Source organism: Dama dama, chromosome 2 (genome assembly GCF_033118175.1).
Source record: "Dama dama isolate Ldn47 chromosome 2, ASM3311817v1, whole genome shotgun sequence".
Taxonomy (NCBI): Eukaryota; Metazoa; Chordata; class Mammalia; order Artiodactyla; family Cervidae; genus Dama; species Dama dama.
The window spans coordinates 10,344,407-10,369,628 of record NC_083682.1 but is presented as its reverse complement, the minus strand read 5'-3'; the positions used below and the strand labels follow the sequence as shown (position 1 = coordinate 10,369,628).

The window sequence follows — 25,222 nt, the reverse complement described above, 5'->3', positions numbered from 1 at the left end:
TCCCTTGGTAGACAAGGGCTGGCCTCCTTCCCTGCTCCATCCCCGGGACAGGCATCATTGAATCATGGCTCCAAGGCAGGCAGGGCTGCCCTGTCCCAGGAATGGTATGTAAAGTTGGGCCTAGTGAAGAAGAATGGAAGAGAATCAGCAGAGAAGAGCACCATCAAAAGCTACTTCATCATTACACCCCATGCCAAGTTCGGGGGTGGCCCCACCTTGCCACATCTCATCCTTAAGGTGCTCACAGCCCATCTTTCTTTCCTCCCGTTATTCATTCAACAAACATCTCTTGGTTGGTGTATTCTAAACTGCATGTTTCACATACCTTGCTCCTTAGTTCCTTTGTACCATGGACTCCATTGTGCTTTTCCCAGGAACTTGGCTCCTTTTGGCTAGAAAGACCAATGTATCGTCTCATTTCCCAATCCTCTAAGCTCTCATTTGCTGTTATTTTTTATTTTTGCTCTTTTGGGTTTGGAGGCCCAGGGACCTGAGGTCATTGCAAAGGCCACAGCTGCTCAGAGCTGTTCCCGCCCATGGCCCTTAGGGTCCAGGGACTGTGTTTGTACCCAAACATCTTCCAAGTAAAATGTTTGTTTTTGCAATTAGGCCTTTTTGTAGATGGCCAAACCCTAGGCCAAAGCATTGATTGATCCAGCAGCTGCTCACCCATGAAACCCTCAGGCTGACAAGCCAGAGGAGTTTTGTTTCCTTCTTTGTATGACTGGGTGACTCCATGGAGGGACATGCCCTCAAAATACATCTGGAGTTGGAGCTGGTGAGACAGAAATTCGTGGCCTTGAAAGAAATACTCATGTAATGCGTCTTGTCTCTTAGAGTTGTAATTTTATTATGACTTTTATTATAATTTTTTGTTATTTTTGGCCACATTGTGCGGCATGTGGGATCTTAGTTCCCTGACCAGGAACTGAAGCTGGCCCTCGGTGGTAAAAGCTTGGAACTCTAATCCATGGACTGCCAGGGAGTTACCTGGGATTATCATTTGCCTGTTGGACCCAGAAAGCTCTTACCTGCTTGTGTTGGTGATTGTTTATTAAGCTCAAGCCTTTTGGACATGGTGTGACTCACCCACATGACTCAGCGGTCACCTCTCAGTGCAGTCGCCCCTGTGGCTGTGGGGCTGTCTCTTGCCAGTTACTCTCTGGGCCCTCTGAGAGCAGGAGCCATATGTGGTCTTCATTTTTTTTTTAAGCTTTCTTGATCTAATTCACAAGCTCTACAGTTTGCCCATTTATGTATGCAAATCCATGACTTGTAGTATATTCACAGATTTGTGCACCCTCCATCAAAATCAGTTTTGGAACATCTTCATCACCCCCAAAGGAAACCCCACACCACTTAGCCATCACTTCCAAACCCCTCATCCCAACCCTGGAACTGGGTAAGCACTCATCTTTCTGTCCATGGATTTCCCCCATGCTGGACATTTCATGTAAATGGAATCGCAGGACATTGTAAATAGACTCCTTTGAGGCTGGTTTCTTTCACTTAGCATCATACTTTTCAGGTTCATCCACACTGTAGTGCGTGTCAGTACGTCACACCTTTTCATGGCATGGCCAAAAAAGATTCCATTTGGATCTGCCACATAGTGTTTATCCCTTCATCAGGGCATGAGCTTTGGTTATTTTAAATAATGCTGCTGGGAATGTTTGTGTACAAGTTTTTGTGTGGCCATGTTTTCGTTTCTTTTCGGTACACATACCTAAGGGCACAGTCCATATGGTAAGGGACCACTTCTTACTGTTCCCCAAGTGGAAGTGTTCCCCTCTGCACAACAGGCACGCATGAGAGACAAGTAGAGGATGAGGGCTGTTAGCCTCCCCCCTGGGACTGGTGGACAGCTGAGGCCCCCCAACGTGTGCTGAAGTGCTTGCCTCTCCATCCATCACCAGCACCATCTTATGATCAGGGTGGAGGGGTGGAGTAAATCGGCTCCCTGCAGAAGTCCTGGCCAAGGGGCTGCCCAGCACTCTGGACTCAGCACTGGCAGAGTCAATTTCTGACTTTAGGGACCTGAGTATCGGACCTGCTAGGATCTGGTCCCAAGACGTGCGGGTCCTGGGCCCCCCTGCTCCCGCTGCCAGGATTGCCCTGCTCATCGCTATTCCTCCCCTGACAGGGTGCCTCTGCCAACTGGTGGAACCACCGCCACTTCCAGCACCATGCCAAACCCAACATCTTCCATAAGGATCCCGATGTGAACATGCTGCACGTGTTTGTCCTGGGTGAATGGCAGCCCATCGAGGTACGATGAAGGGGCCAGGGTGGCCACGGGACTGTTTGGCTTGCGCAGGAATCAGGGGAGGGACCGTAGGGTGGAGGGTCAGACAGACACCTCTGTGTCTGATATTTACACAGAAACCTTTCCTGGACACCTTGAGTCATTCCAGCTGGAATTTCTATGGAATGGCCTCCTAAAAAACAAAGGCAGCTCCTTATCAGAGTGTTAGATACCTCCTTGACACCCATCGGCTGGGGAAGAGCATTTCCTAGCTTGTTCCTTACAGTTTGGCAGGAAGGCACAACTCCAGAGCTCATGCTTGGTTCCCAAAGACCAGCTCCAGGAAACCTTACTTGGAGAGTCACAGTCCCCGATGCTGGAGGGACCTCCACAGGGTCTGGTTCCACCTGCTTCACCACAGATGCCAAGCGAAGCTCAGCAGGAGGAGGGCATGTGGTCAGGGTTACATCGTTTAGTGGCCATTCTAGGATGAGGCCCCAGATCTGACAATTGAGCCATTTCCTTCCACTCCATCACACTGCCTTGTCTTTATTTTATTTAATTAACTAATTTAATATATTTTTTTAATGTGAGCCATTTTTACAGTCTTTATTTGTTAGAATATCGTTTCTGTTTTTTTTATGTTTTGGTTTTTTGGCCACAAAGCATCTGGAATCTTAGCTCCTAGACCAGGGATCGAAACTTCACCCCCTACACTGGAAGGCAAAGTCTTTTTTTTTTTTTTTTTTTTAATTTTTGGTTGTGTTGGGTCTTTGTTGGTGCACACTGGTTTTCTCTAGTTCTGGTGATGGGGGCTTACTCTCTCTCTAGTTGTGGTACAAGGACTTCTCAATGTGGTGGCTCCTCTTGTTGTGGAGCATGGGCTGTAGAACGCGGGCTTCAGTAGTTACAGCACATGGGCACAGTAGTTTTAGCATGTGGGCTTAGTTGCTCCATGGCATGTGGGTCCCTTTCCAGACCAGGGATCGAACCCATGTCCCTTGCATTGGCGGGTAGGTAGGTTCCCAACCCCTGGACACCAGGAAAGTCCCTGCCTTGGTTTTATATTAGTTTTTTATTATAAGTATAGACATACCTGTTGTAAGCATTTAAATAGTAACAGTAATTGACCAGACTGAGAAGCGAGTTGCCTGTTATCTTTCCCATCCCCGCTGTGCCCCCAGTTGTCATGCCCCTGACACTGTTGACCACTGTTGGTGTCAATATTGGTGACCACTGTTGACAGCAGTCTCTAATCCTTCCAGGTATTTTCTATGTGTGAAGAAACATAGACACACATATCTTTTTTAAAAACAAAAATTCAAACTTAGATAGTTTTCCTGCAACTGGCTTCTTCACCAAACGTGGGCCTCTTTGCTGGAGTCCAAGTGCATTAGCCTCCATCTGGGGCTGTCCAGTGCTGAGTCTTTGAATAAAGCCATGCCCAATGCTTTTAAAGGATTTAAAGACTCTTCCTCATTTAATTTTTTTTTTTAAGTAGAGCTTCTAGGTGAAAAAAAAAAAAATGTTATAGAAGCTTTACTTTTCTGAAATACACTGATGATGTAAACCAAAGTTTAGAAGATCCCTGTTGCTGTTATGTAGATCTTAAGTGTGACCAAACTGTGCACAGAGTAGGGGCCTGATAAGCATTTGCCAAGAGAGGCACTTTTACCCTCCATAAGGAGCAGTGTCTTGAACTGGTTGTATTCCCAGGAGTGTTGGCATCCAAGACTTCAAAGAGGAAGAGGAGGGAGACTGTTTCCTCAACTCTGGTTGGTACCCCACTCCTCCCGTCTCATATCTACCCAACAGAATATTTGAGCAGAAACATAAGTTTTCTGTGACATTATCAGTTCAGAGGAAATTAGCCAAAATTTGGCTCTTTGGACATGTGGCGCCTCTCTGGCTGGCCAGGGACTTTGTTGTTGTTGTTCAGTTGCTAAGTCATGTCCAACTCTTTGCAATCCCATGGATTGCAGCACACCAGGTTTCCCTGTCCTTCACTATCTCCCGGAGTCTGCTCAGACTCATGTCCATTGAGTCAGTGATGCTACCTAACCATTTCATCCTCTGCTATCCCCCTTCTTTTGTCTTCAATCTTTCTCAGCATCAGAGTCTTTTTCAATGAGTCAGCTCTTCATATCAGGTGGCTTCACATCAGTATTGGAGCTTCAGCTTCAGCATCAGTCCTTCCAATGCATATTCAGGGTTGATTTTCTTTAGGATTGACTGGTTTGATCTTGCAGTCCAAGGGACTCTAACGAGTCTTCTCAAGTGCGAGGATTTTCTTTGCCAAAATACATGCTTGCATTTTCCTTCTCAGAATGAGTTTGCTCGCTTTGATTTGAGGTGTCTAGATTAGTAGGACTGATTAAGTGGAGTCCATGTGATAAAAAGACAAAGTCTTCGCTTTCTAGGTGGGGAGGCTTCATGTTGTAGAGCTGTTGGCTGGCTTGACAAGTACTCTCTGTGTTCCTGACAATAAAGCCTAGTCTCACCAGTGATGCTGCCAAGGCGTCTCTTTCTGTGTGGTAGCTGTGAAACTCCTTCCAACATCTCTCCCTGGATGCCTCTCAAGTGCTGACTTTTGGGAGGTACAGTGGAAGTTTGGGGGATCTGGCCATCCCGTTGCCATTGACGTTAAGACCATGACCATAGTGCTCTGTGAAATGCTCTCTCACATACTCGGGAAGAAGCCAGCTGTTCCTGGATTCCTGGTGTCGCCAGGACCATGCTGCTTGGAAGGAATCTTTATTTTACGCTTAGGAAGTATTTCACAGACTTTTAGTGTTCTATGGTTTCACTTTTCTTTTTTAAGATTTCTTTTTTTTTTTTTTTTTTAAGAATGTGGACCGTTTTTAAAAGTCTTTACTGAATTTGTTACAATATTGCTTCTGTTTTATTTTTATTTTTTGGCCATGAGGCCTGTGGGACCTTAGTTCCCTGACCAGGAATCAAGCCCACACCCCCTGCATTAAAAGGCGAAGTATTAACCACTGGACCACAGGCAAGTCCCAGAACCTTTCTTTTATGCTTAGAAAGTTCTTCATATATTTTCAGTGCTTTATGGTTTCACTTTTTTTTGGCCCTGTGGCAGGTGGGATCTTAGTTTCCCAACCAGAGATCAAACTCATGCCCCCTGCAGTGGAAGCGCAGAGTCATAACCACTGGACCACCAGGGAAGTCCTTCCGTTCACTTTTGAAGGCTTGACTTTGGCCACATGAGGCTTGGCTAAGATGATGGGCTATGTCCATAACTTGTAGGAGTCAGCCAGTTTTTCTGGTTTCCCCTTCCCGGGTCACGCTGCGCCTGCTGAGGGGTGAGGTGTCCTCTCCTGAAGCCCAGTGCCTGGTCTGGACTGAGCGTCAGTGCAGGACACCATCTGAGTGACTTGGGCACCCGTGGCTCCTTCTAACTCACTAAGAGCTTGTCGTGGACTGACTTGCCCCTTCCAGAAAAAATTTACATCATTTCCATCCAGAAATACGACATCTTTCTCCATTTACACTTGAGTCTCTTTTTTATACCTCTTAGAAAGCTTTTCCTCTTCTTTATATGTCTTGTGGCCATATTTCTTTCAACTGAATCCTAAATAACGTCTATATTTTGTACAGGGGTTTCTGTGGTATTCAAGAAAACTGTTGCCATTTGGCTAGTTATCTTATGTCCAACTAGGGTCCACTGATGTCTGCTTGTGATTCTAGTTGTTTTTCAGTTGATTCTTTTGAATTTCCTGAGTCGACAACCATATTTTTGGAAAATAGTGAAAATTGAGACACTTTCTAATAGCTCTCCACTCTTATTTCTGGTTTAGGCTTTATGACGTTACTAGAACTTCAGAACAGAATTGAATAGTGGTGATGTCAGGGGTAGTCTTGTTTTTGCTCCCCGCTGCCCCCTTTTTTTTTTTTGGAGCTCTGTAAGTGGATTCTCAGAAGCCAGGAGTGTTTCCGCCTGCCTCTGGGCCTGAGAGCCTGCTTTTCAGACCCCGTGGGAGGCTCTCCCTGCCCCATGGCCTGTCAGCAGTTGACCCTCCAGACTACCTTTGCAAACAGGCCAGGTATTCCCTTGGAGCAGCCGGGGCCCTTGGGCTGGAGTCTTGCCATTCCTCGCATGCCTGCCGTGGCCGGCTCCTCATTTCTCTGCCTGTGAGTCTGCACTTTCCCAGAGGCAGGCAGGGCTCTCCAGCTGCCCCCCTCCCCCAACCCTGAACGGACAAGGCAGGCCCTTGTTGCTCAGATATTTTGTTCCAAGGCTGAAAAGTCCCCTGTACATGCCCCTGGCACCCCCTCAGCCCGTAATCCAAGTCGGGCCTTGTGGTTCGTGGAGAGGAGGAGCACTGGGGTGTCAGCTGGCCAGGGCCCCGGGGTCGTGGGCCTCCGGGAAGCCAGGCCGCCAGGATTCCCCCTGCTGCTGCCTCTGACCTGCACCCCTTTCAGCCTCGGCTTGAGGACACATCATCAAAATGGGTCCTGCATGTGCCGCTGCACCTCGGGGTCTGGACAAACCACCCAGAGCCTCGCCTGCAGTTTGAGTCTGCATCTTCCCTGTGACCGCCCCAGAGCCCAGGCTTTCTTCACGTGTGATGGGGACTCTCCTGCAGGGGAGAGGATTGCAGGCTCCCCCCAGGGCCTGCGGGCCCCCGTGGAGGGGGAGGCTGACTCTTGCTTAGTCCCTGGGCCCTGCACCATGCTGAGCACCACATGTGGGGCGTCACTTAATCCTTGCTTAACCGTGAGGCAGGAGCTCTCATCCAGCCCGTTTTATAGATGGGACAGCTGAGGCTCAGAGAGGTGAAATAACTAGCTCAAGGCTACAGCTAGAAAAAGCAGTGAGTGCCACAATCCAAACCCTGGCTGAATGACTCCCAGCCAGGGCTTCCAGGTCCTGCAAGGCCCTGCCCGGGGCCACCACCTGCTGGGCGCTAGGGGCCTGTGTTTCTTGGATCCCTCCAGCTTCCTGATGTATTAAGAAGCCAAGAGCCCCTCCTCCGAGGGCTTCTTATCCTAAGACACCTCTCCCCTCCCTTCCCTGCACCCACGGCAGACAACCGAGGGCTGCAGAGAGCTGAGCATGGGAAAGTCAAGAAACCAGGTTGGGCCCACGCCTGACTTGGCATCCCCGAATCCCCGCTGTGCTTGCTGGTTTTCAGAGGGGAAGCTAGCGCCCTGGGTCAGCCTCACACTGACAGGCGATCTTGCAGTCCCCCTAGCTGAGGTCATCCGGATGGGATCAGATGCCCTGTGACGGTCCGTGTATCGCAGCACACAGGTGCCCGTGTAACCGTGACCTGCCTTCCTTTAGTCCTGAAGGGCTTTCATCGCCCCATCATCCACCGGCCCTCAACAGATCTATGGAGTACCCATAACAAACCCAAATCTCATGGCAGGGGAAGCGGGGCTGCAAAGCAATTTGCTCAAATAACAAACTGCTTCCAAATCTGGAACCCCCCACCCCAAAGCTGGAGCCCTCAGGTGTGGGCAGAGGGGCCAGCCGCTGCCTGGGGGCAGTGACATGGCAGCTCCCACAGGGCAGTCTCGGCCTTTGAAGGGATGCACGCTGGAGCTGACAGTGCTGACTGGCCAGGGAGCATCAGCCCGGTAATCTCCTGTCACCCCCTACAGGGGACCAGGGATCACTGCAGACAGGGTGCTCACTGTGCAAATGCAGCTTCAAACCAGCTTCCCGGGGTGCCCACTGCCGAGTCCCTCTCTGGGGACCCTCTGTCAGCCTATCCTGCCCCTAGTGCTCACTCCCAGAATAGAGCTGGGCCAGCCCGAGGGTCCTCTGGGCCTGGGACTGTCCCTTGGGACGACCTGTGGGGCAGAGGTGTGGTGAGGAGGGCACCTATCAGGACTAGAGAAGCCTGCAAAGTCTGGGCCTGTTTCCTGGCTTCTGGGAGGGAGCGGGGGGACTGTTCTGTGAAGCACACGCTCCCCAGAACCCAGACCACCAGACTACTCACTTAGTGGGGTGCCTTTAATACCTCCCTCCCCTGCAACGTTGTCCAGGACTATGTCTGGGCTGCCCTGACTGGGATCTCTCCAGGGCCTGCCTCGATCTTTTTTTTTTTTTTAATATATATAAGAGGAAAGATTGGTAGAAAGAAAAGTTCCCTTTATTTCAGAGGCTGGCAGCCTAGGGGCTGGGGGGCAGAGGGCAGACTCGTGTCCAAAGGCTGACTCCTCCCGACTGACAATCAGTAGGCAAGAGCTTTTAAATTTTGTTTATTTGGCAGTGCTGGATCTTCATTGCTGTGCACGGGCTTTCTCTAGTTGCAGTGAACAGGGGCTACTCTCTGTTTGGGGTGCAGGGGCTTCTCATTGTGGTGACTTCTCTTGTTGCTGCTTGAGGGCTCTAGGCACATGGGCTTCAGTAGTTACGGCACACAGGCTTAGTTGCCCTGACGCATGTGGGATCTTAGTTCCCCGACCAGGGATTGAACCCACGTCCCCGGCACTGGCAGGTGGATTCATAACCACTGGACAACCAGCCTCAGTCTTAACGACAGCCTTCGTGCAAAGGATTCGTGCATTCTGGGGATCGGGGGAGACCCCTGCCAAGGCACAGGAGGCCACACGGACCAAACAGATAGATTCTGACGGTGCTTCAGCGGGGTGTGCCAGCCCCATGGTCACTGGTGCCAAGATGAATGCCCTGGGGACAGACTTGGCTCTGCTCTCGTCCAGAGCTCCTCCGTGGGCCCTCCCTGTGATGCTGGCACTCACTCCATCTCTGTGTACTCGCCTGGAGAACGGGAGCATTGGCCAAGAGGACATCCAGGTTTCTCCCTATGTAACATGCTTTGATCTCCTGGCTGCAATAAGCAGGAGTGGACATCATGCGATGAGGGTGGCACCGACCTTCGGAGCTGGGGGCGGCGGGAAGTGGCGGGCAGGTGAAAAGCCATGTCCCAGGGGTCAGTCCCTGGGATTTATGCCCGTGTTCTCATTGACTCCTCTTAACTGGATGCCAAGCAGGGCTCAGGCAGGCTAAGTGACCTGTGCCGAGCCTCAGCTGGTGCGAGGCAGAGCCCAGGGAGCCTGGGCTCCCTGAACAGTCCCCCAGCATTGCAGGCAAGAGCAGGTCCCCCTCTGTGGGCGGCATCTTTTGGTCTCATTCCCCAAGGAGCAGGGTGGGCTGGTCCTCGGGGGGCTGGACTTTGGAATTAAGGGGCTTGCAGGGACCCTGTGGGGCTGTGGGTCTCCCCGCTCCCACCACCATCCTGGCTCACACTCGCTTTGTACAATGAGGATGTCCACACCCCAGCCAGACCTCTCAGCCCTCCTGAGTGGTATGCCTGGGCATCAGAGTGCCCGGGGTAAGACCAGGTGACCAGGTGTGTCCTGAAGAGTCCCTGTGGTAACCCCCTCTGGCCTGGAACCTCAAGTGGTAAGCCTCAGCCTGGAAATTGCAGACGGCTCAAGGGACTAGATGCTCAACCTGGTAACTGGTAACAATTTCCCGAGCCGTTACCTGGGTTCTCCCAGCCACTGAGGGCTCCAGAGAGCTCCTCAAGGGGACCCAGAGGCTTTTCTCTCTCCAAAGGGGTGCAAGCTGGCCAAGGAGCTCCCTCTGAGTGCCTCTGCACACTCCCCCGCCACCCCAGTTCCTTGTTCTGTGGTGCATTCATTCAACAAATATTTATTCGCTGCCTGTCTCATGGGCTCTGAGTCTGCTTTCTTGGGTTCAGATCCTGGCCAGCCCATTTCTTGTGTGGCCGTGGGCAGTGACTTGACCCGGAGCTTCAGCTTTGGAAGCACTAGCTTCCAGAGGAGTACCTGAGCTGAGAGGCCAGCTTGGGACTGGTGCGCCCAGCAAAGGCTGAGGAAGTGTTGGCCGGAGCAACCGGGAGCCCAGAGGGGCCCAGGGTGCAGAGGGACAGAAAGCTTCCCTGGGTGGGAGGAAGGAGCAGGGACTGCAGAGCGGGTGGAGGAGAGCATGGGAGGCGGGGGTCCGAGGGGTCCTGGGGGCTCACAGTCTCTGCTTCTCTCCTCAGTACGGCAAGAAGAAGCTGAAATACCTGCCTTACAACCGCCAGCATGAGTACTTCTTCCTGAGTGAGTGCCGGGGCGCCCCGCAACCACACCCCGACCGCCTTCCCAGTGTGGCCGTCCATCCCCGCTCCCACCCGACACCCTTCCAGACCCAGAAAGTGACGCCAAAGCTGTCAGAGCAACAACAGCCACAAACCCATCCTGGCCCGTGATACACAGAAGGGACACTGGCCCAGACACCTGGATGCCACACTCGGACTTCCGGGGCAGGGTGTCAGCGGGTACTTCCAGCCCCCTTCTCAGGGTGCCAAGGTTCCAGTCTCCTCTGCCTTGGAGCTACAGAGCTGGCAGCACATCCTGGCTTCTGCCCTCCCAGTTCCTCCCCATCTTCCAGCCCCGCCGGGTGGAACAGGCCGCTCCAAGCCCCTCTCCTCTCTCTCTCTCTCTCTCGCAGTTGGGCCGCCGCTGCTCATCCCTTTGTACTTCCAGTACCAGATCATCATGACCATGATCGTTCGCAAGGACTGGGTGGTGAGTCCAGGGGACCCAGGAGTGTGGGGAGCAGGGCGACTCGGCCCTGGGGTGGCCCACGGCATCTCCTCCTGGGGTGACTACCTTGTCACCCTCAGGAAGGGACTTGCTCTGAGGCCAGCAGGAGCCAGTGAGGCTGTAGCACCCCAGCCCGAAAGATCCCCCCATGCAGGGCGTCCACTGGGAGAGCCCCTGCCTTGGCAGAGCCCCCTCAGAAAGTTGCTGAAGGCCGAGTGATGAGTCACACGCAGTCCACCCATCCAAGGCTCCAGCCCTCACCCTCCTGAGTCCCCGTGAGGCCCCTTAGACCCAGTGGTCCAGGTCACACTGCTCTCCGGTTGGTAAATGGAGAGCAGCCTGGCACTTAGTTTGCTAAATCTGCCTGAGAACGTGCCGCACCCTGGGTGGCACTTCTGTTAAATGACAGGGTCTTATTGTCTCACTGCTTTGGAGACTAGAGTCCAAGATCAAGGAGCCTGCAGGGTTGGCCCTTCTGGGGCTGTGAGAAATGGTCTGGGCTGGCCTCTGCCTCTGATTTGCGGATGGCCAACATCTTCTCTGTGGGTGGTTCTGCCTCCAGGTTTCCCCTCTGTCTTAGGCCACCAGTCATGGATTAGGGCCCTCCCTAATGACCGCATCTTCACTCATGACATCTGCAAGCACACTGTCTCCAAATAAGGTCCCATTGTGAGGTCCCGGGGATGAAGAGTCATTTTAGGGGACACGATCCTGCCCATCACTCCAGAGAGAGACGGGGACCCTGGAGAGGAACGGTCCTTGGCTTGATTTAGATGTGTAGGCGTGGTTCTCAGAGGAGGAGGATGTGCCCGTGATGGGAGGCCCTGGGGGAAGTGGTTGCCCTGGGCAGAACCTGCTTTTGGCAGAACAGGGTTCACTGGGACTGCGACTGGGACAGGGACAAGACCTCTTCCTTCCAGACCAAGCAGACACTTGGTCGGTATCGCTGGTCTTTTTTTGTTTTATAAAACCCTGTTTCATAAGTGAAGATACTGAAATTCTGAGAGTTTGGGGCTTGCCCAAGGTGACACCAAGGGGTGGATCAGGCATGAGAACGCCCCAATGCCACCGCCTGGACTCACCCCGCTCCCACACCCCAGACACTGCTCACTCAGTAACAGGTCCTCGTGCTTGTATAGCAATTGAAGGACTTCAGAGTACTTTGTCTTACATGCTTCCCTGGGTATTATTGGCAGAAGTGCCTGTTGATTCTGCTAAGAGGGCCAGCCTGGGACTCAGAAGCAGGTTGGGGGTGTTTGGGGAAGAGGAGGGATTTGGAAGTCCCTGCCAGCCCTGTGCTGGTAAAACCTGTACTCCACGCTTGTCGGGCATGCTCTTTCATCAGTACCCGCTGTGCTTCAGGAACAGTTAGGCCCTGCCACCCACAGTGAAAGTCGCTCAGTCGTGTCCGACTCTTTGCGGCTCCATGGATTATACAGTTCATGGAATTCTCCAGGCCAGAAGACCGGATTGGGTAGCCTTGCCCTTCTCCAAGGGATCTTCCCAACCCAGGGACCGAACCCAGGTCTCCCGCATTGCAGGTGGATTCTTTACCAGCTGAGCCACAAGGGAAGCCCAAGAATACTGGAATGGGTAGCCTATCCCTTCTCCAGTGGATCTTCCTGACCCAGGAATCGAACCGGGGTTTCCTGCATTGCAGGTGGATTCTTTACCAGCTGAGCTATCAGGGAAGCTGTGTCTGGCCATTAAGGCGCATCCGGGCCGGAGAGAAGGAGTTTCTGGGTCAGTGAGGGGGTGGGAATTGGAACCCAACTCTCCTGCCCCTGTGGTGACTGTTGTTTTCACCAGGGCTCACCTGAGCCCTGGGAGGAGTCATAGTGGAAGAGGATAGCGCTGCTCGGGACACTCTAATCTGCTTTTATGGCAGACGCCTGACATGAATATTTAATCCCCTGCCCCCCCCGCTTTTTTTTTTCACTGTGTGTGTTCCCTGAAGGACAAAGCATGAAATAGGCACAGTAGGAAAGGGAATCAGACTTTATACCTGAACTGGCTCAGGTGGCCCAGCCAGGGATATTTGATCGGGCCCCTGGGGTCAGGGCTCTCTTGCCAGGGAGTAGGGTTCAACTTTGGGCTTCTAGTACACAGCAGTAGCTGACTAACCAGGCTTAGCACCAGACGCAAGTGCACCCCTCAGAGGCCCTCATGGCAGAGGCATGCTCTGTGCTGTGATTTTCTGATTTATGGTAACTGAGCTTAGGTGCCAAGTGCAGATGGGACCTGGGGTGGTGGTCCTCAGTGGGAAGAATTCTGTTGAGCCACTGGCAATATTGGGGAAAATTGGGGGATTTTTTTGGCCACACCTCACAGCATGTAGTATCTTAGTTCCCTGATTAGGGATCGAACCCGGGCCTGGTGCCGTTGGAAGCACAGAGTCTTAACCACTTAAGCCGCCAGGGAAGTCCAGGGCGACATTTTTGATTGTCACAACTCAGCGGGGATGGAGTGTACCTGGCACTTAATGGGCACCATGCCATGCCTGGGACAGCTCCCCCAACCCCCACCCCCCTGCACTGCTGAGAACTGTCCAGCCCCAAAGGCCAACCAGCATTGCCAGTGGCTACATCCTGGAGCTGTCCCCAGGCCTCAACTTCCTGGAGGTCCATTGCATCTGATCCCACGATCCGCTCCTTCTTGAAATTCTCCCTGTCGGCTTCCAAGTCCAGCCTCTACTGGTTCTCCTCCACCTCTGTCTCCCTTATCACCTTTATCCCTTCACCCCTGACACCAGTGGTCCATGGTCATGTATCATTTTGTACCACAGTTAATAGGTACACGCCTCCATTAATATATGTGTACATACTACTGCACTGAGCACACACAAAAAAGAAATTAAAATGAATGTGATGAAAAGTAGAAACAGAACTTAAAATATTGGCTTCCCCCACCCCCTTAAGGGCTTCCCTAGTGTCTCAGACAGTAAAGTATCTGCCTGCCATGTGGGAGACTCAGGTTCGATCCCTGGGTTGGGAGAAGGGAATGGCAACCAACTCCAATATTTTTGCCTGGAGAATCCCATGGACAGAGGAGCCTGGCGGGCTATAGCTCATGGGGTCGCAAAGAGTCAGACATGACTGAGGGACTTGTTAGTCACACATGCACCCTTAAAGACCACCTCCGTCCCGAGGTCTTGCCCTCCACTCACTTCTGGCCCTTCAGACCCCTTCCGAGCCACTCTTCCCACCCTTTTCCTCCCCAGCCAATGACACCGACACCCGGGACCAACCTGGGTTCACCATGACCAAGCAGTCTCTGCACAGAACTGCCCCTGCCTCCTAGAGTCCTGGAGAATGTTGCCCCCTCGGCAGGGCCAGGAGTCCTGGTTTGGGCCTCCCTCATTTCATCCCTGAGCTCCTGGAATAACCGAATCTCCTCACCTCCAGTTGGCAGGGACCTATTTTTATGATTTAGATGGAACCACATTCTTGTCGTTTAAAGCACAGTGGGTCTTCTTCCTTGCCACCAAGATAGAGGCCAGTCTCCCCCAGGCGGATGTGACCTGGTCATGGTCTCCTGCCCCGACCTGGAGCGCTTGGGCTGGAGTATGTGGAGCATATAATCTATATGTAAAATAGCCCCTCCCTGCTCGCCTCATCGGACTTTTCTATGCATTGTCATTTCTGCAAATATCCATCCTACTGTTCTTTGCTTGGCTAACCTCTGCTGTGTCCCAGCCCGTCTCGGGCACCATCTCCCGATGGGGGTCTTTCTAAATCAGGACAGGGTTGGGACCTCATGCCATGCTGCCGTCACCCCTGTAACTGTGTTTCCCCTTCCGTATGCTATGGAAGGGATTTCCGTCTAAAGTCTGTCCTTCCAGACAAGAGGCTCTCAAGCACTTCTGTTTGCCTCCAGCACCTAACTCAGCCCCTGACACAGGGAAGGTATTCACTGCATGCTTGTGGAGATTAACTGAACAGAGCTCCTATGAAGGATGAATTTAATGAGCAGATAAGAGGAGAAGGAGCCTCTAGGCAGATCCAGCTAGATACAGACAGCACAGCACGGCTGGGCCGTGGGAGACGTGACAGGCTGCAGGCAAGGCCAGGATGGTGGACAGGCATGTGAGGGACCCGTGCATCCTACTGGGAGGCTGGATTTTGTCCTTTATCCCCCAGCGGGGCAGGAGGCTCGTGATGGCTTTGCGGATGGCAGTGGCGTGATCCAGCTTGCATGTTAGGAAGGTCTCTATGGCAGCAAACTGGTGCCAGGACCAGAGCAGAGTTGTCAGAGCTCAGACTTGCAAGCTCTGCTTATTGTTGCCACACCTTCAGGCCTGTAGAATCTCGGGGGGATAGTCTTTTCCCATACGGAAGACGGAGGACCAGAGGCACAGCTCAGAAAGTTACTTACAAGCTACACAGAATAGCCACTAGTGGTAAAGGACCCACCTGCCAATGCAGGAGACAGACACTGGTTCGATCCCCTGGAGGAGGGCGTGGCAACCCACGCCAGTATTCTTGCCTGGAGAATCCCATGGACAGAGGAGCCTGGTGGGCTATTCAGTCTATAGGGTCGCCAAGAGTTGGACACGACTGGAGAGACAGCACACACAGAGAACAGGGTGGAGGAGCCTTTGCTGTGACCGCTACCCTGCCGAATGTCTGGGGAGAAGTGATGAGGGGGCGGAAACAGTCAGTGCAAAGGCCCTGAGGTGGGAACGTGCTGGGGCAGGGTGGCTGAGCAGAGTGGTCGCCAGTCCCTGTGGCTACTCTGGGTGGAATGGGAGGGCTTAGCAGGGGAGGACAGAGTGGGCTTGGAGCTAAGACAGTTCTCTCCGGTTGCCATGGTTGCAGAGCCACAGAGGCAGCTCTGTGCCTCTGTGGGGGGTGCCACAGCTCTGTGCCACAGGGGTGGGGGGGGGGGGGTGCTTGCCCAGGAAGAGAGAGCAGAACAGAAGAGGGGCTGGGAGGAGACGCGGGTGGGGGAAGAGGACCAGCACTGTCAGGCTGCTGGGAGGGCCCTGAGGTGGGTGATGGACGGCATCCCTGGCCTTTGTCACGATGGAGTGAGGACCTCTGCAGGCCGATGAGCAGTTGGTGAGCCTGCGGGTGTCGGGGGTGTGTTGGTGCACCTCCGGAATCCCCAGGACCAGGAACGAGCTGCCGACTCCCGGTGTCTGCTAGTCCCCGTCCCTGCGGATTTCCCTAAATGCAGAGCTTGTAGCCCCTCCATGTTGCTAAAACCTCTCAGCCTTCTCCTAGACACAAAGACTGTCGTACACACCCTCCTCTGGCAGGCCTCGGATCCTTAGCTAGACCCAGTGTCCAGCTTCCTGGAGGCCCATAGGGTTTCTTGACCGCCTTCACTCAGCGGTGAGCCAGGCTTGCTGTGTACGCACCTGTGGTTGGGACCCCATGCCCAGGAGGGTGAGATACTCCCATGTCTAACCGTGTTTCTCTCCGCAGGACTTGGCCTGGGCCATCAGCTACTACACCCGTTTCTTCATCACCTACATCCCTTTCTATGGTGTCCTGGGATCCATCCTTTTCCTCAACTTCATCAGGTGCCTGAGTTTTGCTGGCTACTAGCCCCTTGGCCCCCGAGCACCCCGATGGGGGTTTGATGTGAGGTCCCCCAGAGGAAAGCCTCAGAAGTCCCACTTTCTGCCTGGGCCCCTCGTCAAGGGGCTCCACTCAACCCCCTCCACTTGTACCCGCCTTGCCCCGATTGGGGTCGGGAGGGACACTCAGTTCCCACTGATTCCCCGGACCCTGTGGAGGCTGAGCCGCCAGGCTGCACGCTGAGCCGAGCTCCCTTCCAGGTTCCTGGAGAGCCACTGGTTTGTGTGGGTCACACAGATGAATCACATCGCCATGGAGATTGACCGAGAGCCCTACCGCGACTGGTTCAGCAGCCAGGTGAGGGCGGCCAGCGCTGGCTGCTGGGGGGCGGCCCACGGAGCCCAGGTCCACGGCCCGGCGCTGTCCTGCCCTTCCCTGGGGCTGCCGGTGTCCTTCCACTGGGAGGCCCAGAGCTGGGCAGGAGAGGGTGGTCGGGAGCTTCTGGAGGGACCAGTGGGAAATCGGGGCAGGGCGGTGAGACCCGGGGAAGGCTGGGCCTCGCGGAAAGGAGAGTGGTCCCTTTGTGCTTCTGCTCCCAGCCACTCAACCCCCTTCTCCCCAACAGCTAGCAGCCACCTGCAACGTGGAGCAGTCCTTCTTCAACGACTGGTTCAGCGGGCACCTCAACTTCCAGATCGAGCACCAGTGAGCGCAGGCGCGGGCGGGGGTGGGGGGGGCAGTAGGCAGAGGGCATACCATGGAGGCAAGTTGCCAGCAGCCTCACCTGGCAGAGGGCAGCAGGTGGGGGCTCCCTCTCTCTGTCTTTCCCCCAACAACCCTAGATTGTATCTCCGCCCCACCACCACCCACGAGCCTCCTGGAGGCCTAGAGAGGGGTTCTTGTTCCCTGGACCATGTGATCACAGTGGCACCCACCCCTGCGCGTGGGCCCTGGCATCTCCCTGGATCCCGTGAGCCTGGCAGGGCGGGTGACTGGTCCGTTTATTAACAGGGAGCCCGAGGCCCAGCCCTCCCCCTCTGCAGGCCAGCCACCCCTGCGGGCACGCCGGGAGAGATGGACAGGGTCTCCCGGGCCTGGCCAGCCTCCCTGTGGGCGGTGGAGGCAATGGGCCAGCCCTCACGCACCCCCCCCCCCCCACGCTCTCCCCAGCCTTTTCCCCACCATGCCCCGGCACAACCTGCATAAGATCGCCCCCCTGGTAAGGTCACTGTGCACCAAGCACGGCATTGAGTACCAGGAGAAGCCGCTGCTCCGGGCCCTGCAAGACATCATCGGGTAAGGAGGGGCGGGCATGGGTATGGGAGACACCCCAGGTCCCTGGGGGACAAGGAGGGGATTGGGAGGCACATGGTCGTGGGACCGCCCGAGGTGGAGACCGGAGGGGCCCTGCTGGCACGGGTGCCCCTACCTGGCCCCTCTGTCGCTTGGGATTGCCTGGCCTCTGTCTGGGTTGGACGAGGTCTCTCCCTGGGTCCTTCCAGGGGTCCCCCGGGGGGCCCTGGACTCCTGATGGAGAGCTGGAAGGAGGTCCCCAGGCCGGCAGAGCCCAATTCCCTGGGGCTCCTTGTCCCAGTCGACCCTTGGCCCCTGTCAACCTGCTCCCTGACCGCCCCTTTCCTTCTCTCCCCAGGTCCCTGAGGAAGTCTGGGCAGCTGTGGCTGGACGCCTACCTCCACAAATGAAGCTGCAGCCCTCGGGGCGCCCACGGGGATGGTGGTGGGGAGCCGGTGGGGGTGGTGGCCGAAGGGGAGGGCGGGGTTTTGTTCAGAGAGGTGTCAGGAGGCTGTGATGCGCGGCTCACAGACTTGAGGCTAGGTTTCTCCTCTCTTGCTGTCTGGTTTCGAGGTGTTCACGCCTCCCTCTGACACCCTCCCTCCTGGGTCCCACCCCGCCTCCACCCTCCATCCTGAAGCATCAGACACGCACCGCTGTGGCCTGTGAGCCCCTGGAGCTTGGCCTCCGGGCTTCACACCACCCTCTTTGCTCCCTGCTCTTGAGGTCCGCAGGGCTGGGTCCCAGCCGGCAGGTGGGATGGCTCCCTGAGCCTGCAGGCCGGCCCCACCACCTTGGACGGCCGCCCACCCTCTGCCCTTCTGTGGGGTGATGTGCTGGATTCCCCAGGTCTCCTTCCCACCGCCAGGTCGGTACTGGGGGCGCCCCTGCAGGCCCCACTTTCTCTTCAGATGTCTGGCCCTGACGCCAGGCTCCCTTCGCCCGTGCTGCAGCCAGATCAAGCCTCCGGGCCCAGGGAAACGTCCGGGCCCCACCAGAGCCCTCTGACCCAGGGCTCGAGCAGTTCCATCCTGCCGCCTCCCAAGTCCAGAGCCTGTGACCTCGGGTCCATGGGGGCGGGGCCACAGATAAGCTCAGCAGAAGCAATGGCCAGGTCAGGGGTGAGCCAACCTGTAGGCTCAGATGTTTGTTCTGGTTGGGAGACCCGAGATTCTGGAGCAACTGGACTGTCCCCCGGAGCGCTCCGTTCCTGCCAGGCGGTGCCAGCCAGTCCCTGACCACTTGGCTGGTAGGGACTGAGGCCCTCCAGGCTGCGAGTGGGTGCTGGAGCCCAGAAGCTCAGCACAGCCCCTGCCCACGCTGGGGCTGCCCGCGTGGACACGCTCTTCCCCGGTCTATCACGCTCTCGTGTCTTTTACTCATTTTTTAACCTTTTGCTACAGGATGTGTTCTGCCGGGGGTGGCAGTGGGACTGGGCCTTGGGACAATCTGCCCGTTCCCACCCCCCAGCCCCTCTGCAGCCTCCCCAGGCCCACAGTGGGCTGAGCTGGGCTCACTCACTGAGGCCTCCATGGCCCTGACTGTCAGGAGACAGAAGGAAGGAGCCCCAGAGGAGGGTGACCCCGAGAAGCTGGGAACTTGGTGAGGTGGGGGTGGGGGTACGCAATGGGACAAGGAGGGGTTGGGGCTGAAGGCCAGACAGCTGTGGGGACAAGAAAGTGAGAGGGTGGGGAACCTGGCGGCCACTGGGAGGATCCAGAGCTGCTGCATTTGGAAATTAACCCACTAACCCGTAGATAACTCCAGGGGAGGGCGGGGCAGGAGGGACCAGCTCTGGCTGGTGATGGACCTGAGGATTGCCATGGCAATGAGGGGTGGCCTGCCTGAAGCCCTCACACTGAGAACACACCGGCCCAAAGAGCCACTGTCCCTCCCCTGAGGCAGAATGGATCCATAGGGAACTGACCTTAATTTTTATCATGTTGCCTCCCCACCTCTACACTTTGGGAAATAAATGAAGTGATTTTATTCTCACGTCCTTGTTTCACGCCGGCCTGATTCTCCCCCACGTCCTGTTCGCCGATGCTGGGTGGGGTGTCGATGGAGTATGGAGAAGGGGGCCTGCTTTGCGCTGGGAGCACTTTCCTCAGTCCAACCCGACACCTCTGCTCAAAGAGAACTTCCTTTCCCCTTCTCTAAAGTGCACATCAGGCCAGGAGTTTTGGGCAGATGGTTCAGATTAGTGAGCCCTCCTTCCTCTTCCTGGGGACTCTTTGGAGTGAGGCTTTCCAAAGGTCTCTGGGGGGCACAGGCCACCTTCCTGACATGCTCATTCACCATCTCCCTCCTCTTGAGGGACCACCCGCAGGCCCCAGGTCACTGGCTTCTGCCAACCTCGGCCCTTCCCCTTCCTGGTCAGTGTACTGAGCTCTGGGGGCAGAGTCTCAGAAGGGGCTGAGGGGAGCTCCTGTGCCCACGGACCGGCTCACTGGGTCCCCCAAGCCTGGGAAGAGTCCCAAGGAACATGCCAGGGCAGTTAGCCTCCTAGTGTCCCCTGTACTGCTCTCTGCCCTCCCCTCTGGGCTGGCTCAGCTTGGCAGATCAAGCTGGGAGTACCAGGGGAGTGCCAAGAGGTTTCGGGGGAGCCAGAATCTCAGGAGATCCCCACCTGGCCTTGCATCTGCTCCCAGCAGGGTGGGGGAGGGCTCGAGAGTAGACCCCTGTCCTCTCTGCTGCTTCACCTGTGACCTTGGTGTAGCTGGCAGGGACACCCAGCTGATCCAGTTAGCGTGTGATTCCCCAGTGGGCACAGGTCATCTCGCAACACCCTGTGAGCCCTTGGCCTTGCCCTGCCCCAACACCCATCAGAGGCCTTCAAGTCTGGGACACCTTGGGGAACATACCTTCCATCCCCCTCACCTGTGCCTGTCTTCTGTCTCTTACCTGGGCTGAGCCCAGCACTGTGAGTCTCAAGATGATACAGTAATAGACACACACACACACACCTCCAGCCAGCTCTAAGTGCAGTGTTCATCACCAGTGACAACCAGGATCCCAGCAGGGGGAGACTGGTGGGAAGGATTCTGCTGCCACTCTGAGGGCATCTGGTAAATCTTGGCCCAGGTTGATGGGGGCCTAGACCTTCTGTGAATTCTTCCCCCACACTCCCAACCTTGTCCTCTCACATTACCCTTGGGGCCAGGGACTGGGGAAGACTCATTCCTGCTCTCTGCCCAATTGCCCCTCCTTTCCCACACTCTGCTGAGGCTCTTGCCCAGCACAGAATCATGGGCTTCTCATCCCCACCCTCTGCCAAACTCGTAGCCCCCCAGGGTGGTCACAGAACCAAACCTCGATTCACAGAGAGGGAGGCTGAAGCCAGAAGGAAAGGACTGGGCAGCTGAATCCCAGCCCCTCACCCTGCCTGGCCCTCCCCTTCCCCTGGCAGCGCTGCCCCCCAAGGGAAGGGCCACTTTCCAGAGCCTGGGCTCTTCCTGCCCCACATCAGAGTCAGACTGCTCCCCAGAGGAGCGAGGGGCTGGGTGGAGTGGGTGGAGACGAGGGGAGTTAGTCCCTGCGGAGGGGATAAGAGCTCACCATGGCAAGGTGTCTACTCTGATAAAAGTATCAGCTTTGCGGGTGGCGTGGGCATGCGCTGGGCACTGGGCCCAGAGGAGGGCCTGGCAGGGCAGGCCGGGCTGGTGTGGACCTAGAGCCCCAGCGGGTGGTCACTAGCCTGGCAAGTTCCCAGGCTTCCAGGAGGACACTCAGACCCTCTTGACCCACTGGGAGCCAAGAGGAGGCCTTTGGTGAGCCAAGTGGGGCAGGGCGGAGGTGGCAGCCACCTGGACTGGGTACAAACTGCCCTGGGAGTGACAGGCCACCGCTCATGTGATACAGAGCCTTGGGGCAATCAAAACTCAGCTGTCCCAGCCGTGCCATCCCTGGAGAGGTGTGCCCCTCTGGACGGGACGCAGCTTCTCAAAGAGCCCCCTGGTCCGAGTCTGAGGTGGAAAAGATTAGCTATGGATCCAGTGGGGTACCTACACCCATCTGTGAAGGAACCAGGGCCTGGAGGGTGGAGGCGGGCCCCAGGACCGGAACTAGCCCATCATAAACAGAACAAGCGAACGCCTAGCATGCCAGGACTTAAACAGATCATGTCTCTATTGCCCTCTGCTATAAGAAATACATTTCTTTGAATTCTGAAGACATTTGAGTCTTTTTTTCCAAATTATGTTTCAAGAGCAAGTATCCAGGTGACAGATGACAGGTACCGGGGGCTTGGAAAGGGCCAAGGAGACACAGGCAGCCAGGTGCTCTGGAATGGAGGTGTGGGGAGGGGGTGGGGGGAGAGACCCACTGCCTGTTGAGGCATGTGACCTACCAGCCACTCCCAGCATTACAGGCATGGGCTGGTTCTTGTGAATTTCCATTTCCCCAATCTGCCCAGGCCATCTCGTGGAAGACTCCAAGTAAATAAATGCTGGCGGACTGAAGGGGCAAATGAACAAGGCTTCCCTAAAGACTTTTGCTTTTCTTCTGGGCCCAAGACTGTGCAGACCATAAAGCAGGGACATGGCTTTTCTTAGCAGCTCTACCAAGGCCCTTCCCTCCTTTGTACAGATGGGCCCAGGCCCTGAGACTGCAGAAGAAACCTAGACAGAGGGGGAACTCAGCTAGGGAGAGGGGTGGATGACTTGGCTCCAGGGATTCTAGCATAAGGGACAAGGAGGAACAAGGGCAAAGAAGACCCACCAGTGAAGGATTTCAGGCAGTAGGCAAAGGGATGGCTAATTGAGGCCAGGGGGCTTCCCCAGTGGTCCTTTGGTGGTTGTTCAGTCACCAAGTTGTGTCCGACTCTTGGTGACCCCCACGAACACATCAGGTTTCCCAGTCTTTAATCATCTCCAGGGGTTTGCCCAAATTCACGTCCATTCAGTCGATGATGCCATCCAACCACCTTATCCCCTGTCACCCTCTCTCCTTCTGCCCTTAATCTTTCCCAGCATCAGGGTCTTTTCCAATGAGTCGGTTCTTTGCATCAGGTGACCAAAGTATTGGAGCTTCAGCTTCAGCATCAGTCCTTCCAATAAATATTCAGGACTGATTTCCTTCAGATTCTACTGGTTTGACCTCCTTGCAGTCCAAGGTACTCTCAAGAGTCTTCAGCACCACAGTTCAAAAGCTTCATTTCTTTGGCACTCAGCTTTCTTTATGGTCCAATTCTCACATGCATACATGAATACTGGAAAAACCATAGCTTTGACTATGGACCTTTGTCAGCAAGGTGATGTCTATGCTTTTTAACACATATAGGTTTGTTATAGCTTTTCTTCCAAAGAGCAAGCATCTTTTAATTTCATGGCTGCAGTCACTGTCTGCAGTGATACCAAAATCACTTGGCCCTTTAAACAAGTTTTTTTTTTTTTTTTGAAGTCACTCAGTCGTGTCCGACTCTTTGCAACCCCCTGGACTGTGACCCACCAGGCTCCTCCGTCCATGGTATTCTCCAGGCAAGAATACTGGAGTGGGTTGCCATTTCCTTCTCCAGGGGATCTTCCGGAACCAGGGACCAAACCCAGGTCTCCCGCATTGCAGTCTGACACTTTAACCTGTGAGCCACCAGGGAAGCCCCCTTAAACAAGTTATTCCTAGGCAATTAAACAAGTTATTCCTAGGCAATTACCCATTTGCAGACGTGAGGGCGCAGTGCCCGCGGCCACCACCAGGGGCAGCACGGAGCACAGCCTGCTCCACATCTGTGCAGCTGTCCAGGTGCCCCTGGGTGGTGCTGCAGGCCCAGCATTCCTGCTGGGGGCGGGGGCGGGGGCGGGGGCGGGGGCGGGGGGAGGCGCGGAGAGCCTGCTGACCCTGAGTCTAGGGCGCTAGTATTTCCCTGATAAGGGCACCAGGGTCGCCACCGGAAAGGCACTGACCGTCTGCCCTGGGGGGCTGCCATCCCAGGGCCCACAGGGCACCAGGAGTCAGCAGGTGACCACAGGAAGGGGACACTCACAAAGAGAACAAGCAGCCTGGGCAGGGGCCCTGAAAGTGGGACTTACTTTCAAGGTAGGAGGTACCTTTCAAGGACGAAACAGGCAGCCACGTGCTTATCCCAGGTGAGAGCTTGTGATGGCCCCAAGGCCAGGGATTGTACACATTTTTAAGATAAATGGCTCAGCCCTGTTGCTGCAGGCTCTCAGCAAAAAGCCTTCCACAGGTATCTCTTCTGTCACCCTAGGAGGTCACACTACCACTCCAAGAGATTGCCTAACTTCCCCAAGGTCACAGCCTGGAGTCCAGGATTTCCCCCACCCCTGGCTGCTGGACTCTAGAGAAAAGCGGGACACGGTGTGGAGTGGGACTGGATGGTCCAGGGAAAGAGTGGACAAGAACTGCAGTACCTGCCCCCTTCCACTTTCTGTAGGAAACCCAGTCTGGGGCCCTGGGGACAAAGAGTGGGGGCAATCCTGCAGCTGGTGGGGAGATTCCGGCCACCGGGCCAGAAAGTCCCTCAGAGAAATCCTAGCTCAGCGTTTCCATTTTTTTCTCAAGCTGCTGACACTTCTAATGAAACCGTCTACTTGGCTCGGAGCTGCTGAGCAGAGGGGTCCAGCAGCCCGGCTCTTCCTCCTTCCCATCTTCAGGAAGCCCCAACAGCCAGCTCGAAGGCCCCCACAGAAGTGTCCAAACACCACAGGCCCAGGTCAACCACACCCATTTTCCAGATGAGGAGCCCAAGGCTCAGTGAAGGACCACACCTTGTTCTCAGACTCCAGGGATGGAAAGAGCCCTGTTCCAGGGGTCCTTGGACTTTCAGGTGTCTCAGACGGTAAAGAATCTGCCTGCAATGCGGAAAACCCGGGTTCAATCCCTGGGCCGGAAAGAACCCCTGGGGAAGGGAATAGCTACCCATTCCAGTATTCTTGCCTGGAGGATCCCATGGACAGAGGAGCCTGGTGGGCTACACTCCATGGGGTCACAAAGAGACAGACACAACTGAAGCGAAATTAATACACACACACAGGGGTCCTGCTTGAATGGTTCACTGCAGCGGCTGGAAATCAGCATGAGGTCCTGGGCAGGCATGGGGCAGGGGGAGATCCCGATCACCTCCTGTGGACCCCCTCACTGGGGTGATGCCAGGTATACTTCTGAGCTCAGCAGCAGACCCCCGCCAGTGGCCTTCTAAGGCCCCTCAGCCATCAGGCCAATGCAGATGCCAGACAGGGGTGCCTCCTGTGATCCGGGGGGTGCCCCCACACATGGCCCTTGGCCCCTGTCTGCCTCGGTCTCTGTCTCTCTGTGTTGTTTAATCACTAAGTCTGGTCTGACTCTTTTTACAACCCTATCCCACCAGGCTCCTCTGTCCAGGGGATTTCCCAAGCAAGAATACTGGAGTGGCTTGCCATTTCCTTCTCCCAAGAAATCTTCTCAACCCAGGGATTGAACCTGTGTCTCCTTCACTGGCAGGCGGATTCTTCACCACTGAGCCACCAGAGAAGCCTCCCCGTCCAACTATGCAACAGAGTAAAGTGGGGTGAGCCTGAAGTGAACTACCAAGGTTGCTGGTGACTGGGTGAAGAACAGGAAGGGACCAGGCCCTCAGGGCATCTGAGCTCAGGGCAGATGCCAGCTCCCTGAC

The 25,222-nt window shown here is 55.2% G+C and overlaps 1 protein-coding gene across 1 annotated transcript in view; it reads left to right on the top strand.

The window, feature by feature from the left end:
* The window catches only part of FADS2 (fatty acid desaturase 2), a 37,488-nt gene extending 17,880 nt beyond the window's left edge, over window positions 1-19,608 (top strand). The window contains exons 5-12 of the mRNA XM_061166070.1: window positions 2,144-2,269; window positions 10,249-10,309; window positions 10,701-10,777; window positions 16,225-16,322; window positions 16,581-16,677; window positions 16,946-17,025; window positions 17,491-17,616; window positions 17,972-19,608. Coding sequence (XP_061022053.1) covers window positions 2,144-2,269; window positions 10,249-10,309; window positions 10,701-10,777; window positions 16,225-16,322; window positions 16,581-16,677; window positions 16,946-17,025; window positions 17,491-17,616; window positions 17,972-18,023 — 717 coding nt within the window. The 3' untranslated portion in view covers window positions 18,024-19,608. The remainder of the gene's footprint in view (window positions 1-2,143; window positions 2,270-10,248; window positions 10,310-10,700; window positions 10,778-16,224; window positions 16,323-16,580; window positions 16,678-16,945; window positions 17,026-17,490; window positions 17,617-17,971) is intronic.
* Window positions 19,609-25,222: the final 5,614 nt, after the last annotated feature.